Source organism: Pecten maximus, chromosome 10 (assembly GCF_902652985.1).
Source record: "Pecten maximus chromosome 10, xPecMax1.1, whole genome shotgun sequence".
Classification (NCBI taxonomy): domain Eukaryota; kingdom Metazoa; phylum Mollusca; class Bivalvia; order Pectinida; family Pectinidae; genus Pecten; species Pecten maximus.
The window spans coordinates 9,519,847-9,536,161 of NC_047024.1; the positions used below are offsets into that span (position 1 = coordinate 9,519,847).

Sequence of the window (16,315 nt, forward strand, 5' to 3'; positions counted from 1 at the left end):
AACTACAGACAATGTATATTACATCTATGATGTTAGAGAACTACAGACAATGTATTACATCTAGAATTAGAGAACTACTGACAATGTATTTCATCTAGAATTAGAGAACTACAGACAATGTATTTCATCTAGAATTAGAGAACTACATACAATGTATTTCATCTAGAATTAGAGAACTACAGACAATGTATTACATCTAGAATTAGAGAACTACAGACAATGTATTTCATCTAGAATTAGAGAACTACTGACAATATATTACATCTAATTAGAGAACTACAGACAATGTATTACATCTAATTAGAGAACTACAGACACTGTATTTCATCTAGAATTAGAGAACTACAGACAATGTATTACATCTAGAATTAGAGAACTACTGACAATGTATTTCATCTAGAATTAGAGAACTACAGACACTGTATTTCATCTAGAATTAGAGAACTACAGACAATGTATTACATCTAGAATTAGAGAACTACAGACAATGTATTACATCTAGAATTAGAGAACTACAGACAATGTATTTCATCTAGAATTAGAGAACTACTGACAATATATTTCATCTAGAATTAGAGAACTACAGACAATGTATTACATCTAGAATTAGAGAACTACTGACAATATATTTCATCTAGAATTAGAGAACTACTGACAATGTATTACATCTAGACATTAGAGAACTACTGACAATGGATTACATCTAGACATTAGAGAACTACTGACAATGTATTACATCTAGAATTAGAGAACTACTGACAATGTATTACATCTAAATATGAGAGAACTACTGACAATGTATTACATCTAGATCAGAGAACTACTGACAATGGATTACATCTAGACATTAGAGAACTACAGACAATGTATTACATCTAGAATAGAGAGCTACTGACAATGTACTACATCTAGACCTTAATTAGAGAACTACTGGCAATGTATTACATCTAGATTAGAGAACTACTGACAATGTATTACATCTAGAATAGAGAACTACTGACAATGTATTACATCTAAATATGAGAGAACTACTGACAATGTATTACATCTATATCAGAGAACTACTGACAATGTATTACATCTAAATATGAGAGAACTACTGACAATGTATTACATCTAGATCAGAGAACTACTGACAATGTATTACATCTAGACCTTAATTAGAGAACTACTGGCAATGTATTACATCTAGATTAGAGAACTACTGACAATGTATTACATCTAGAAGTTAGGAAACTACTGACAATGTATTACATCTAAATATGAGAGAACTACTGACAATGTATTACATCTAGATCAGAGAACTACTGACAATGGATTACATCTAGACATTAGAGAACTACAGACAATGTATTACATCTAGAATAGAGAACTACTGACAATGTATTACATCTAGACAATAGAGAACTACTCACAATGTGTTACATCTAGAAGTTAGGAAACTACTGACAATGTATTACATCTAGAAGTTAGGAAACTACTGACAATGTATTACATCTAAACATGAGAGAACTACTGACAATGTATTACATCTAGATTAGAGAACTACTGACAATGGATTACATCTAGACATTAGAGAACTACAGACAATGTATTACATCTAGAATAGAGAACTACTGACAATGTATTACATCAAGAATAGAGAACTACTGACAATGTATTACATCTAGAATAGAGAACTAGTGACAATGGATTACATCTAGACATTAGAGAACTACTGACAATGTATTACATCCAGAATAGAGAACTACTGACAATGTATTACATCTAGACATTAGAGAACTACTCACAATGTATTACATCTAGAATAGAGAACTACTGACAATGTATTACATCAAGAATAGAGAACTACTGACAATGTATTACATCTAGACATTAGAGAACTACTCACAATGTATTACATCTAGAATAGAGAACTACTGACAATGTATTACATCTAGACATTAGAGAACTATACTGACAATGTATTACATTTATTAGACCTCAGGGAACTACTGACAATGCATTACATCTAGACCTTAGATAACTACTGACAATGTATTACATCTAGAATAGAGAACTACTGACAATGTATTACATCTAGACATTAGAGAACTATACTGACAATGTATTACATTTAGACCTCAGGGAACTACTGACAATGTATTACATCTAGATTAGAGAACTACTGATAATGTATTACATCTAGACCTTAGAGAACTCATGATAATGTAAAAGCTAGTTGTAACAAACCTGTCACACAATGCCTCTGATACCTGTTACCACATATCTGCCTGGATACTTAACTGTTTTACATACATGTATTATGAAACATATATACCATCATGTGTCAAGTGTCTAAATTTTGTGGCTGGCAATTAATTATAATAGAAACACTGCATAATTAAAACACACTATAGCGACACCATGACTAACATGTGTTTACCCTGTATTGTCTAGCCTTATGTACACATGATATAAATTTTCAGTTAGATTATTTCTTAAAACTTAATCAAACCTTTTCACATTATGCATAGTGCCCCCTCCCCGTCTTTTGTTAAGATAAATACAGCTAGCTCTACCACATTGACCTTAGAGAAGAAAGAGAAAGCGCAAATTAACATGATATGCTTATTAAGATATAAAATTACAACATATAAAATCACAACAAAGTTTATTAACTCAAATCAGTTATCAAAGTTTCATGTATTAGCTTATCGACTAATATTCACATCTGACACTATACAGTCTCCCATTGCCTCGGTGTTAATCTGGGCTACATCTATGAGCATTTATACAGATAAGCAGTCAAGATAACATGACGTAATTGTGGTCTTTTGATCAACATTATCGAAATAAAGTTCACTATATGGCTACGAATGATTCAAACACAGCCAGGATAGTGATGGAGAACAATTGCGTTACTATGACATTATTTTGGCACTGTGTTGATCATAATGTCACCACAAGACTTTGTACTGTGTATCAAATTGCTTGCAATTTAATCACAGAAAGGAAGTTGATTTAACAAGAGGCCCATGGGCCTTAACGGTCACCTGAGATTTGAAATATTTCAGTTTATTTAATTGACCCTTTTTGCCCCCCCTATCAGCCCCTAGGGGTCAGTCAGGGCCAACATATGCATATTATCAAACTTTCATTCCATGCTGAAAATGTTAACCAGAATGAATTCCCATAGAAATCAAAACAAATCAGTCAAAAATGTGATTTCCCTATATAAACTATAGTAAAATTTACCCCCTCCCCAGGGGCAAACTTGTGACCCCAGGGTCATGAAATTTAAAATTTCAATAAAGCACCATAAGACCCTTCAAACTATAAAGAGTATTTGATTCCACCTTATTTCAGTCTTGAGAAGAAGATTTTTGAAATTTGAAATTATAAATTATAGTAAAGTTTACCCCCGCCCCAGGGGCTAACTTGAGACCCCAGGGTCATGAAATTCACAATTTTGGTAAAGCACCTTCAGACCCTGCCATCTATAAAGTGTATTTGATTCTATCATATCTGAGAGTAGAGAAGAAGATTTTTGAAATTTCAGTCAATTTGACCCTTTTAAGCCCTGCCCATCAGCCCCTGGGGGTCAGTCAGGGCCAACATGTGCATGCCATCAAACTGTCATCCCATGCTGACAATGGTTACAAAATTAGAATGAATTCCAATAGAAATAAAACAAATAAAAGTCAAAAATGTTATTTCCCTATATAAACTATAGTAAAGTTTAGCCCCTCCCCAGGGGCAAATGTGAAACCCCTGGGTCATGAAATTTACAATTTTGGTAAAGCACCTTAAGACCCTTCATTTATGAAGAGTGTTTGATTCCAGCATATCTGAGAGTACAGAAGAAGATTTTTGAAATTTTAGTCAATTTGACCCTTTTTGGCCCCGCCCCTCAGGGCCCTGAGGGGTGGGGACCAAATAATTTACAAATTTGGTTGACCTTTAGCCATAGAAGCTTCCTGCCGAATTTCATAGAAATTGGTTTGTGGGTTTTGGAGAAGAAGTCGAAAATGTAAATTGTTTACGGACGCACGACGGACGACGGCGGACAAAAGGGGATTAGAATAGGTCACTTGAGACTTTGTCTCAGGTGACCTAAAAATGTTATTCTTCCAAACGAACATGCAAGGACATGTATGAAAATAAAGAAGGTATAATTTGTTTAGGAGTTTAACATAGGTAAATGTAAATATAACAAGAGGCCCAGGGGCCTTAACGGTCATCTGACTCTAAATTAAAACCCTTATATTATTGTAGTATGCATTCTCTGTAGCAAGTATATAGTGGCACTGTTGGCCATGGTGGCCATCTTGGATTTCTGAACAACCCAATAAATAACAACACTTGGTGTGGACCATCTCAGGATCATTTCTGGTAAGTTAGAGCTGAATCCCACCGGTGGAATTTGAGAAAAAGTTTGAAATAGGTGTTGTTCAGGAAAACCATGATTGCGCAATCATGTTACAAAATGGCCGCCATTGCTGCCATGTCAAAGTTTTTACGAGGCCAAAAAAATAACAACACTTTGTTGGCCCTGCTTCCGTAACATCTTCACCAATTTCCAGCTCAATGGCACCAGTGGAACTGGAGAAGAAGTATAAAATGTGTTTTTCAAGATGGCTGTCATGGCAGCCATCTTGGATTTCTGGCCGACCCGATAAATAGCTACACTTGGTAAGGACCATCTCAGGATCATTTCTGGTAAGTTAGAGCTGAATTCCACCGGTGGAATTTGAGAAAAAGTTTGAAATAGGTGTTGTTCAGGAAAGCCATGATTGCGCAATCTTGTTACAAAATGGCCGCCATATTGCTGCCATGTCAAAGTTTTTACGAGGCCAAAAAAAACCACTATGTTGGCTCGCCTTCCTTGACATCCTCATCCATTCCCAGCTCAAAGGCACCAATGAACCTGGAGAAGAAGTTTAAAATGTGTTTTTCAAGATGGTGGTTATGGTGGCCATCTTGGATTTCGGACCGACCCGAAAAATAACGAAAAATAACAACACTTGGTCGGGATCATATCAGGATCATCTCAGGCAAGTTTCAGCTCAATAGCACTGATGGAACTTGAGAAGAAGTTTAAAATGTGTTTTTCAAGATGGCGGCTATGGCGGCCATCTTGGATTTCGGACCGACCCGAAAATAACAACATTTGGTCGAGATCATATCAGGATCATTTAAGGCAGGTTTCAGCTCAATAGCACTCGTAGAACTTGAGAAGAAGTTTAAAATGTGTTTTTCAAGATGGCGGCTATGGCGGCCATCTTGGATTTCGGACTGATCTAAAAAATAACAACACTTGGTCGGGATCATATCAGGATCATTTCAGGCAAGTTTCAGCTCAATAGCACTGGTGAAACTTGAGAAGAAGCTTTAAATGTGTTTTTCAAGATGGCGGCTATGGCGGCCATCTTTGATTTCGGACCGACCCGAAAAATAACAACACTTGGTCGGGATCATTTCAGGCAAGTTTCAACTCAAAAGCACTGGTGGAACTTGAGAAGAAGTTTAAAATGTGTTTTTCAAGATGGCAGCTATGGCGGCCATCTTGGATTTCGGACCGACCCGAAAAATAACAACACTTGGTCGGGATCATATCAGGATCATTTCAGGCAAGTTTCAGCTCAATAGCACTGGTGGAAGTTGAGAAGAAGTTTAAAATGTGTTTTTCAAGATGGCGGCTATGGCGGCCATCTTGGATTTCGGACTGATCTAAAAAATAACAACACTTGGTCGGGATCATATCAGGATCATTTCAGGCAAGTTTCAGCTCAATAGCACTGGTGAAACTTGAGAAGAAGTTTTAAATGTGTTTTTCAAGATGGCGGCTATGGCGGCCATCTTGGATTTCGGACCGACCCGAAAAATAACAACACTTCGTCGGGATCATATCAGGATCATCTCAGGCAAGTTTCAACTCAATAGCACTGGTGGAACTTGAGAAGAAGTTTAAAATGTGTTTTTCAAGATGGCGGCTATGGCGGCCATCTTGGATTTCGGACCGACCCGAAAAATAACAACACTTTGTCGGGATCATATCAGGATCATTTCAGGCAAGTTTCAGCTCAATAGCACTGGTGGAAGTTGAGAAGAAGTTTAAAATGTGTTTTTCAAGATGGCAGCTATGGCGGCCATCTTGGATTTTGGACTGATCTAAAAAATAACAACACTTGGTCGGGATCATATCAGGATCATTTCAGGCAAGTTTCAGCTCAATAGCACTGGTGAAACTTGAGAAGAAGTTTTAAATGTGTTTTTCAAGATGGCGGCTATGGCGGCCATCTTGGATTTCAGACCGACCCGAAAAATAACAACACTTTGTCGGGATCATCTCAGGATCATTTCTGGCAAGTTTCAGCCCAACAGCAGTGGTGGAACTTGAGAAGAAGTTTAAAATGTGTTTTCAAAATGGCGGCTATGGCGGCCATCTTGGATTTCGGACCAACCCGAAAAATAACAACACTTGGTCAGGACCATCTCAGGATCATTTCTGGCAAGTTTCATGTGAATCCCACTGGTGGAACTTGAGAAGAAGATTGAAATGTGAAAAGTTTACGGACGGCGGACGACGACGGACGAAGCACGATGGCTATAGGTCATCCTGACCCTTCGGGTCAGATGACCTAACAATTAAATGTTTCAAATTGTTAGATTGTAATTATTGACAATATAAATGCAATCTCGGTGACAGATAAATATTCACGCCGTACCTTAGTTTTAAAAAGAAAGCAATTAATATGGGAACACAACTGGTTTGTCTGAAATTCCCTTACTGCATTTATCCTGTGACAAGCTTAAGTTTATCTACATGGTGAAGGTAATGGGCTTAATTATTACTGGCAACTACGTACCAGTATCAGGTAAAAGCACTGATTTTATTAGTGTTTCTTTACAGGGCATCACAAACCTCCATCACAAGTATTATGTTTAAAGATTGCAGGTGTCCTATATAGCTTAATAACTCCCATTCAAACAGCAAGTCCAAACAGACATATTGACCAATGGAAACCTTGTCAGTAATGAACACATCTCCTATAAAATGAGGCCACATAGTGATAATTAACTACAGCAGCACAATCTAAGATAACACTCCTACTTAACAGTGGATCCCTATCATCCCTATCGCACTGTTATCATTGCCTGTATAACAACAAATCTTCTGCGTCATTAACACCTTATTATACAGATTACACACCAAACAACATCCGACTTCAATTATTTACTGTAGACTCATCATGGATCTCCACATTATAGAGGTACCCAGTTCTGAGGAAACACCTAGTCATTGATCTTTGACCAGGCAATCTGGTGCACATCAGGATATCATAGAACAGTATTTACCTGCATGGTCAGCTTATAAAACAAGTTTTGACTATTGTTTTTCAGTCTTTGATAAAAAAAGTAAACAACAACAACAAAAATAAACAATATGGGGTCAAGTTTATAAATTACTTGATCTATTTTACAAATTCATTACAATTATTTGATTTTATATGTATATTGTTAACTCAATTCAGAGAAAGTTGATAATCCATTGAAAAGCATTACTGAATAGTTAAAGCATAAAAAGTGAGTGCTCTACAATACAAGAGGCCCAGGGGCCTTAACGGTCATCTGACTCTAAATTAAAAACCTTCTATTATTGTAGTATGTATTCTCTGTAGCAAGTATATAGTGGCAGTGTTGGCCATGGTGGCCATCTTGGATTTCTGACCGATCCAATAAATAACAACACTTGGCCAGAACCATCTCAGGATCATTTCTGGTAAGTTACAGCTGAATCCCACTGATGGAATTTGAGAAGAAGTTTGAAATAGGTGTTGTTCAGGAAAAACCATGATTGCGCAATCATGTTACAAAATGGCCGCCGTGGCTACCATGTCGAAGCTTTTACGAAGCCAAAAAATAACCACACTTTGTTGCCTCTCCTTCATTAACATCCTCACCAATTTCCAGCTCAATCGCACCAGTGGAACTGGAGAAGAAGTTTAAAACGTGTTTTTCAAGATGGTTGCCATGGCGGCCATCTTGGATTTCTGACCGACTTGAAAAATAACAACACTTGGTCAGGACCATCACAAAATCATTTCTGGTAAGTAAGAGCTCAATCCCACTGGTGGAATTTGAGAAGAAGTTTGATATAGGTGTTGTTTAGAAGAACCATGATTGCGCAATCATTTTCCAAAATGGCTGCCGTGGCTGCAATGTCAAAGTTTTTACGAGGCCGAAAAAATAACAACACTTTATTGGCTCTCCTTCCTTAACATCCTCACCAATTTTCAGCTCAATCGCACCAGTGGAACTGGAGAAGTTTAAAATGTGTTTTTCAAGATGGTTGCCATGGCGGCCATCTTGGATTTCTGACCGACTTCAAAAATAACAACACTTGGTCAAGACCATCTCAGGATCATTTCTGCTTAGTAAGAGCTGAATCCCACTGGTGGAATTTGAGAAGAAGTTTGATATAGGTGTTGTTCAGAAGAACAATGATTGCGCAATCATGTTACAAATGGCTGCCGTGGCTGCCATGTCAAAGTTTTTACGAGGCTGAAAAATAACAACACTTTGTTGCCTCTCCTTCCTTAACATCCTCACCAATTTCCAGCTCAATCGCACCAGTGGAACTGGAGAAGAAGTTTAAAACGTGTTTTTCAAGATGGTTGCCGTGGCGGCCATCTTGGATTTCTGACCGACCTGAAAAATAACAACACTTCCTCAGGACCATCCCAGGATCATTTCAGGCAAGTTTCAGCTCAATCTCACCAGTGGAACTTGAGAAGAAGTTTCAAATGTGTTTTCAAAATGGCGGCAATTGCGGCCATCTTGGATTTCGGACCGACCCGAAAATTAACAACACTTGGTCAGGACCATCCCAGCATCATTTCAGGCAAGTTTCAGCTCAATCCCACTGGTGGAACTTGAGAAGAAGTTTAAAATGTGAAAAGTTTACGCACGGCGCACGGCGGACGGCGCACGGCAGACGGCGCACGGCGCACGACGACGGACGAAGCATGATGACTATAGGTCATCCTGACCCTTCGGGTCAGATGACCTAAAAATACAGTTCATCCTTGTTATCTCAGATTCAGTGGGGCTATAAAAATACTGTCTTAATTGTCCCTAGTACATGTATTCACAGCTAAAGAGAGATTCTACATAAATTTATTACTTATGTATGACCCAATTTTTTTTTCTGATGTTGAACCTGAATTTTTACAGATTTACGACTGATTTTTTACCGATTATATATACGAGGTAAATTTTTACTGATTTCACCATGTATGACCTGAATTTTTACTGCTTTCACCATGTATGACCTGAATGTATACTGATGTACAATGTATATGTACCTACGTACATACTACCCAAGTTTTCATTGATGTTGTATGACCTAAATTTTTTTATTGATGTACGACCTGATTTTTTTTTTTCCACAGTCTTTTGACCATGAGTTATCAGAGTCAGAGATAACAAATTTTAAGTTTAACTGCAAGGTATCTATAGTATAGATAAAAACAATTGCTTGTATCAGGAATAGTTCCGTTATGTGTAGCTTCATTAAAGTGATGAGTGGTCTGGTGGCACAGTGGTAACACACTTGCCTTTCACCTAAGTGTTTGGGGTTTGATTCCCCTATCAGATGTGAAAAGGTATCGTAAGACCCCTCGAGCACTTCAATCCAGGCCAACAGGCCTAGCTAGGCATGATTAATATATACAGAGGATACTGAATGGTTACCCGTTAATATAACATATATTTCACGTGTATGACAGAATATCGATATTTTCACAAGTCCTAGTGTGGAGCACGAGCAAAAAAATATCGAAATATGTATGTTGTATTGAACAGGAAACCATTCAATTTCTTTTATTGCATTTGATATACTTAAAAAAAAACAAAATTATAAACAGCGAAAAATAAAAATATTGTCAAAAAGTGCGGAAATCAGTAACATAATTCATGATGTCATCTATTTGTGATGTTACTTCACGTCAACATGACAATGTCGTTTTGAAAGGACATATCAACGCAATTAAGCATTTTCTGCTGTTTTCAGAGAATCTGTGCATGAATAGCTAACGTCAAGTGAGTGTTGTGCAAAACCTGAATATTTCAGAAATACAGCAAAATAACCAATTTATCTATCTTCACTTTGAATCATTGCCTAGTTTAAAATTTCAATGAGGTGAATACGAAGGTTTGCTCTGACTGGTCAAAAATGAAAAATTTTATTTTCACTGCAAAATCTTATATTTTCACTTTTCATCGCTGCAGTAAAAATATAAGTTATATTAGTTAGATAAATTTCTTAATTTCACTGGCAAAAATGCAATAAAGTTGATAAACTTGTATCACTACTATTGTAAACTATATAAATTTGACATTAAAAAAAACTAAAAAAGTGATGAATCAATACTTACCCACCACAGTCTGTGATCAGCCATGTATTGCTAACTTTAGAAATTTCTAATCCTTTATACAGACAGAGAGTTGGTACATAGACATACATGAATACAAAACACAACTCTAGGACAAAGATATGAAGATCCCAATCACCCAATGGTGGTTATATATACCATGTCAAAGTGAAGCTAAAAAACAACTTTACAATTGTAAGTTCACCATATATATAGAAATCAATAGAAAACATCTGACATACACACAAGTCAGGCGGAGAAATGAATTTAGGAGACTTACCTAACTAATAATCAATATTGGCATCAACTTTATCACTGTGAAGTAGCCTAGAATACACAATTGTACCCTCAGGATACCTACATGTTCTTTCATAGTATAAATGTCTAGGTACATAATGAGAGGGAACTATTTAAAGCTACAATTGTAAAGTACAGAGACTGATGAAAACATCGGACTATATAAAAAGATCCACAGTGCAGGTTCTAATAATAAGTGTGAACAATTGTTAGGCAGCTACACATACTGAATTTTATAATAATTTCAAAACAGTGTATACGTAACCAATTCAGAAACAAATTTCCCAGAAGGATATTGGCAGCCACGGTCAAATGACATCTATCCAATCTCTATTAAAGTGAACATTTCTCTGTTTTTCTTTTCATATAAAACAAGAGGAACCTACACATGAAATCAGAGAAAGATCCATCAAGACCTCGGAGATAAAAGGTTAACAGCTTTATCTGACACAAGACAAACCTACCTATGAAATTTGTGAAAGCTCTAGATCTGTGTTTAACTTTTTTTGAAATACGATGTAGTGACACAATTCAAAATGGCCACCTAGTCTGTCAGCCAAGACACGATGGCTACATGTTGCCTACCTTGCTTTTTAATCAGTCTAAAAATGAAACCTGCATGCACAACTGTCAGGACCAAGGAAAACCTTGGGAAATTTGAGAAAGATTGGTTTGGTTTGTTTTTGCTTAACGTCCTATAAACAGCCAGGGTCATTTAAGGACGTGCCAGGTTTTGGAGGTGGAGGAAAGCCGGAGTACCCGGAGAAAAACCACCGGCCTACAGTAAGTACCTGGCAACTGCCCCACGTAGGTTTCAAACTCGCAATCCAGAGGTGGAGGGCTATAGTGTTAAAGTGTTGGGACACCTTAACCACTCGGCCACCGTGGACCCTTTTTGAGAAAGATCCAAATCAAGAGCTTTCTAAGAAATAGCCATAACAAACTACAAAGTTCTGTCAAAATTTAAATGGCTGCCAACTGTCAGCCATCTTGTTTTCCAATCAGTCTGAAAATGGAACATCCACATGAATTGCTAAGAATCAAGGGGGAACCTACATGTGGAATTTGAGAAAGATCCATTGTTAACTTTCTGAGAAATAATGAAAACAAGGATTGTTTATGGAGAATGACGACAGAACATGGATGAATGGCAATTTGAATGCATTCAGCCCACTATTTGATGACGATGGGCTAAAATTGATGCAAGGTTCAACAAAAATACAGTTATCCCTCTTTTTGCAGACATTATATTTCCAGTAAAAAATTGTCAATGATATACAATTTGTATTGTGATATTTAGAGTACCGTAAAAACTCGTGTAATTTGTGCAGTTTTTTCTTCTGAAATAAAGTTTAAAGTTGGAGGTGCACAAATTATACAGGTAGAGATGTTTTCAAGTTTCTTTTAAAGAAAAAAGATTGTCAATTCTCAATGTCCGCCATCTTGGAAAAAGACAGAAATTCCTGTTTGCAGATTAATAAACATGCACACAGCAATTTAGTCTGGTTAAATGTGTCAGATAATAAAGTGATGTATAGCTACCTACTATATTTGAGACCTCCTGGACATCGTTTTTGGTCAATTTTTTTCATGCACTAAATATATGGATAGAATGTTTTTCCAGCATTTTCAGCCTCAAAAATTACCTTTGCAAATTACACCGGTGTGCAAATTACAAGGGTTTTTATGGTACATTTACTTTCCCATGTAAAGCTTTAATTGAAATTCCTACAAATTAGGCATATATACAATACAACACAGCTAGCAATTGAAATAAAATGTACTTGGCCTATAGTTACCACGTGCACTACAACACAGCTAGCAATTGACATGAAATGTACTTATCAATATGAGTTTGGAGAGGCAGGCTAATCAAACTATTAATGTATCCATGAAAGAATAGCTATTCTACCATGTTTGCTATGTAACGCCGGTTTTGATTGGTTTAAAACCATGTATTATTTTCCAATAACCCACGCTCGTGCAAATAATACATGGTCGTGAGTCATGGCTATCACAATTTTAAATATCTAATATTCACCCATTTCATAAAAGGTTACTATAGCCGAGTGGGCTAATTGGTTAGTCTTTCAATATATTTTTATCACGACGCGAGTTCGAATCCTACGGAGGCCCCCCTTTTTTTTCTTTTTCTTTTTTTTTTTATCCTTTTTTTTTTAAATTTTCAAAATCAATGCCATATGATAGATGCTCTTGATCGTAGTACTGTATTGCCTGTATATTTCATCAACAAATAATACAATACTCAAGAAATAAGGTTTTCCCTGGGTTTCTTTGCTGTTTTTTTATTAGAAAGAGGTCGATCTCAGAACTGAACAGTACATGGTAGAATAGAAATAATCAACTTTGACTCGTGTATTGTTGCAGGATATATAACGAGGACGTGGATATTTTGCAATTAAATTAATAACGAAGGCCGCGTCTAACCCTACCCTAACCTGCGGCCTTCGATTTCGTTATTAATTTAATTGCAAAATATCCACGTCCTCGTTGTATATCCTGCAATAATACACGAATCATCGTCAATTATTTCTTAAATAAATTATATAAATCACCTTCTAACTGACTTGGTATTGTAGCCAGTGCTCATTTGATTTACAAAACGTGTGTACATATACTGACATCCCATACTATGTTCATACTATATACACCTATCAAATTTCTTATTATTACAATGGATCAGCATATTCATAATGACATTGCTTTGACAAAACTTTGACTAGCGAAAAATGTACATGTAGGTTATAATTGTAGATATTAACACTAAACAAATTAAAGGTAGGTATAGTTCACCTATACGTTTTGCAAACTTTGTTGGGTGTCTTCCAAGGAAACTATACCGGCCATATATCTTGATTTTAGGACTTTTTTTAATGAAGTAACAAAGTTGCAATTGACTACTTGATTGAATGGGTCAAGTTAATTTCTTTTGCAAACTTTGTGGGGCTCCATCCTAGGAACCTAACCATTCAATTATGATATGGGAAATGTTGATGCTGGACAGACAACAAACAGTGGCCTAATTGCTCTTCAGGCCAAGTGAACTAATAAAACTGATACCATGTAACATGAGACCTGGAACATTTCAATTAGAAACAATTCATGTCATACCCATTCATTTATATATATCAACCTAAAGGAAAAGGTTTTTTTTCAAAAAAATTACCTTCCTTTTCAATTTGTGTGTTAATATTGCTGAAACGATTACCCCAGCCAAACTTCACAAATAATCAGGCCCAGCCGGTGAACTATCACAAGAGGATTCATATAAGACAGCTATAGTGAACAGTGATCAGAAGAAATTGAAATATGTTATGTACTGAAGCTTATTTGATAATGAAATATTGTTGGTATTCTTAAACTGGGAATACATTTTATTGCTTCATTTTCCAATTCTTACTCAGGATGTGGCAATAAAACACTGGTAGTATATTTACTGAAGTTAACATTCCAACAATAAAATTCAAATATTTCAAAGACAATTTAACAGGTTCATGGATGGGGAAAACTGCCAACTTGACATTTGTGTACTAAAAAAAGCCAAAAATGCTAGAACAGTATTTTTTGCAATACATCTTATAAAGGCACATTACAAGAAGGTAAATAATAGTTTACTGAAACCGTTGTCTTCTTGATGTTACTCTTTCCAATGTGAAAATAATTTTTATTTTTGCATTTAATTATTATTGTTTAATGACTAAATGCAACTTGGATTTCTTTTGAAAAGTTAAGTTAAAAATGATTTTGACTTTATATTTTTAGTAGCAAAGGTAGAATCTATATCTCAACTAACATATAATAGGCAATTTATGCAATGTACATAATATCTAATCAAGTATCTGACAAAAAATCTACTTGTTCTAGCTTATCTGAAGTTTGAGTTTATTTCAAAGATTGTCTGATAGGATTAGGAATTACTGAATTTGTAATTCATAAAGAACTCACCTTGGTTACTTTAAAGGTATCCTGGGCATGATTCTCCTTGAATGACACATTATATAATTATATAACTGACTACATTTGTTACATGTACTGGACAGTATAAGTCTTAAAAATGCAAAATAATTAATAATAGATGTCAATTTAGGCTTACCCTTTGAGAGTTCCGGTATGCCAAAACTCCACATGAAGTCACGAGAGGGGGTGGAGCAAAAGTCTGTTTATGGTCCAATGACTTTAGAAAGTCAAATTCTAGACCTATTTAGCTGTTCGCAATCTTGAAAATATATATTTTACTCTCCGTCAAAGTTTACATTAATTTGAAAGTTTTCTTCAATAACGCTTGCTTACCTGACAATGGATACACAATTACTGGATATGTGACATCTGTTGTATAATCCGAAATCTATAGTGTAGCTTTGATAGGTCGTTTGCAACTTAATGAATCCTTCTAAGTATATAAATGCTGTGTGTCGGGTGACCGGAGCTTGTCCAATCGTTATGGATCAATGACTGATCGAGCGTGTGACAACTCGAGGGAGCAGCTTCCGGTCAGCCTGAACGTGTTGTATACACCCACTTTTATTACCAAAACAACATACCTTAGCCCTTTGCATCACTGCCATGACCTGTAGAGCCTCGGCTTCAGACAACCCAGACAAATCGGGCAGTCCAAGGTTCACTTTCTCGGTAGCTGCCATCCTAACGTTGATTGTGTCAACTTCCGTTACAGCGTCATCGAGTTTACTAAGGGAGACTACTCCGACAGAATAGCGTGCATCATATGATTAAAGATGCTGGGTACTGTTTTGATCGCATGGTACTATTAAAACTTGCTTTAATTCAAGGTCCAACTAACACGCTGCATGATGTTCAACCTTAATATGAATCAAACTCACAAATCATATCCAAATCTTATATTGTGAAATGACTTTCTTCTTTTATTTTAAAATTCTAAACTAAATCAATCATAGACATAAACAAGACAGTAATTAATCAACCCAACCCAAGACCTTTTACACCTATTCTCAAGAAATGGTGTAGAAGTTTAAAAGCATCAAAACTACCGCAAACGGGCACCTTCGTCTGCCATTATTGGACTGGTAGGGTTCCCATATATGTTACAGGTCACGTGAAAAAAATCATCTTCTTTTTCTCAAAGACTTGCTTAATGTTAAGAAAACGGTAAATTCTGCTTTGGTCTTCTTCGAAACTGGTAGATATTCATTGTATGTGCAACGTAAAATAGCAGTAATGAAATATTGACTGGAATTATTAAAAACCAATATTTTGTTTTAAAATCATGTTATGATTTACTTGTCGAATTAATTTAAATAACAAAAAACCTAATTGTAAAATTGGTTTGGTTTGGTTTATTTTGTTTAACGTCCTATTAACAGCTAAGGTCATTTAAGGACGGCCTCCCGTGCGTGCGGCATGCATGCGTGTGATGAGTGCGTATGTGTGTTTTGGGAGGCTGCGGTATGTTCGTGTTTAGTCTCCTTGTGATAGGCCGGAACTTTTGCCGATTTATAGTGCTACCTCACTGAAGCATACTGCCGAAGACACCCAGCAGGACACCCCACCCGGTCACATTATACTGACAACGGGCGAACCAGTCGTCCCACTCCTTGTATGCT

The 16,315-nt window shown here is 36.3% G+C and overlaps 1 protein-coding gene across 5 annotated transcripts in view; it reads right to left on the minus strand.

Moving 5' to 3' along the window:
* Positions 1–15,410, minus strand: part of LOC117335462 (oxysterol-binding protein-related protein 11-like) — a 58,040-nt gene extending 42,630 nt beyond the window's left edge. For 2 of the 5 annotated variants that reach the window (XM_033895468.1, XM_033895467.1), the window contains exon 1: positions 15,278–15,410. In XM_033895468.1, the coding sequence (XP_033751359.1) occupies positions 15,278–15,376 (99 nt within the window). In that variant the 5' untranslated portion in view covers positions 15,377–15,410. Of the gene's footprint in view, positions 1–14,681; positions 14,703–15,026; positions 15,244–15,277 lie in introns of those variants that run through there. The other 3 variants (XM_033895471.1, XM_033895469.1, XM_033895470.1) reach the window with 2 other exon arrangements.
* Positions 15,411–16,315: the final 905 nt, after the last annotated feature.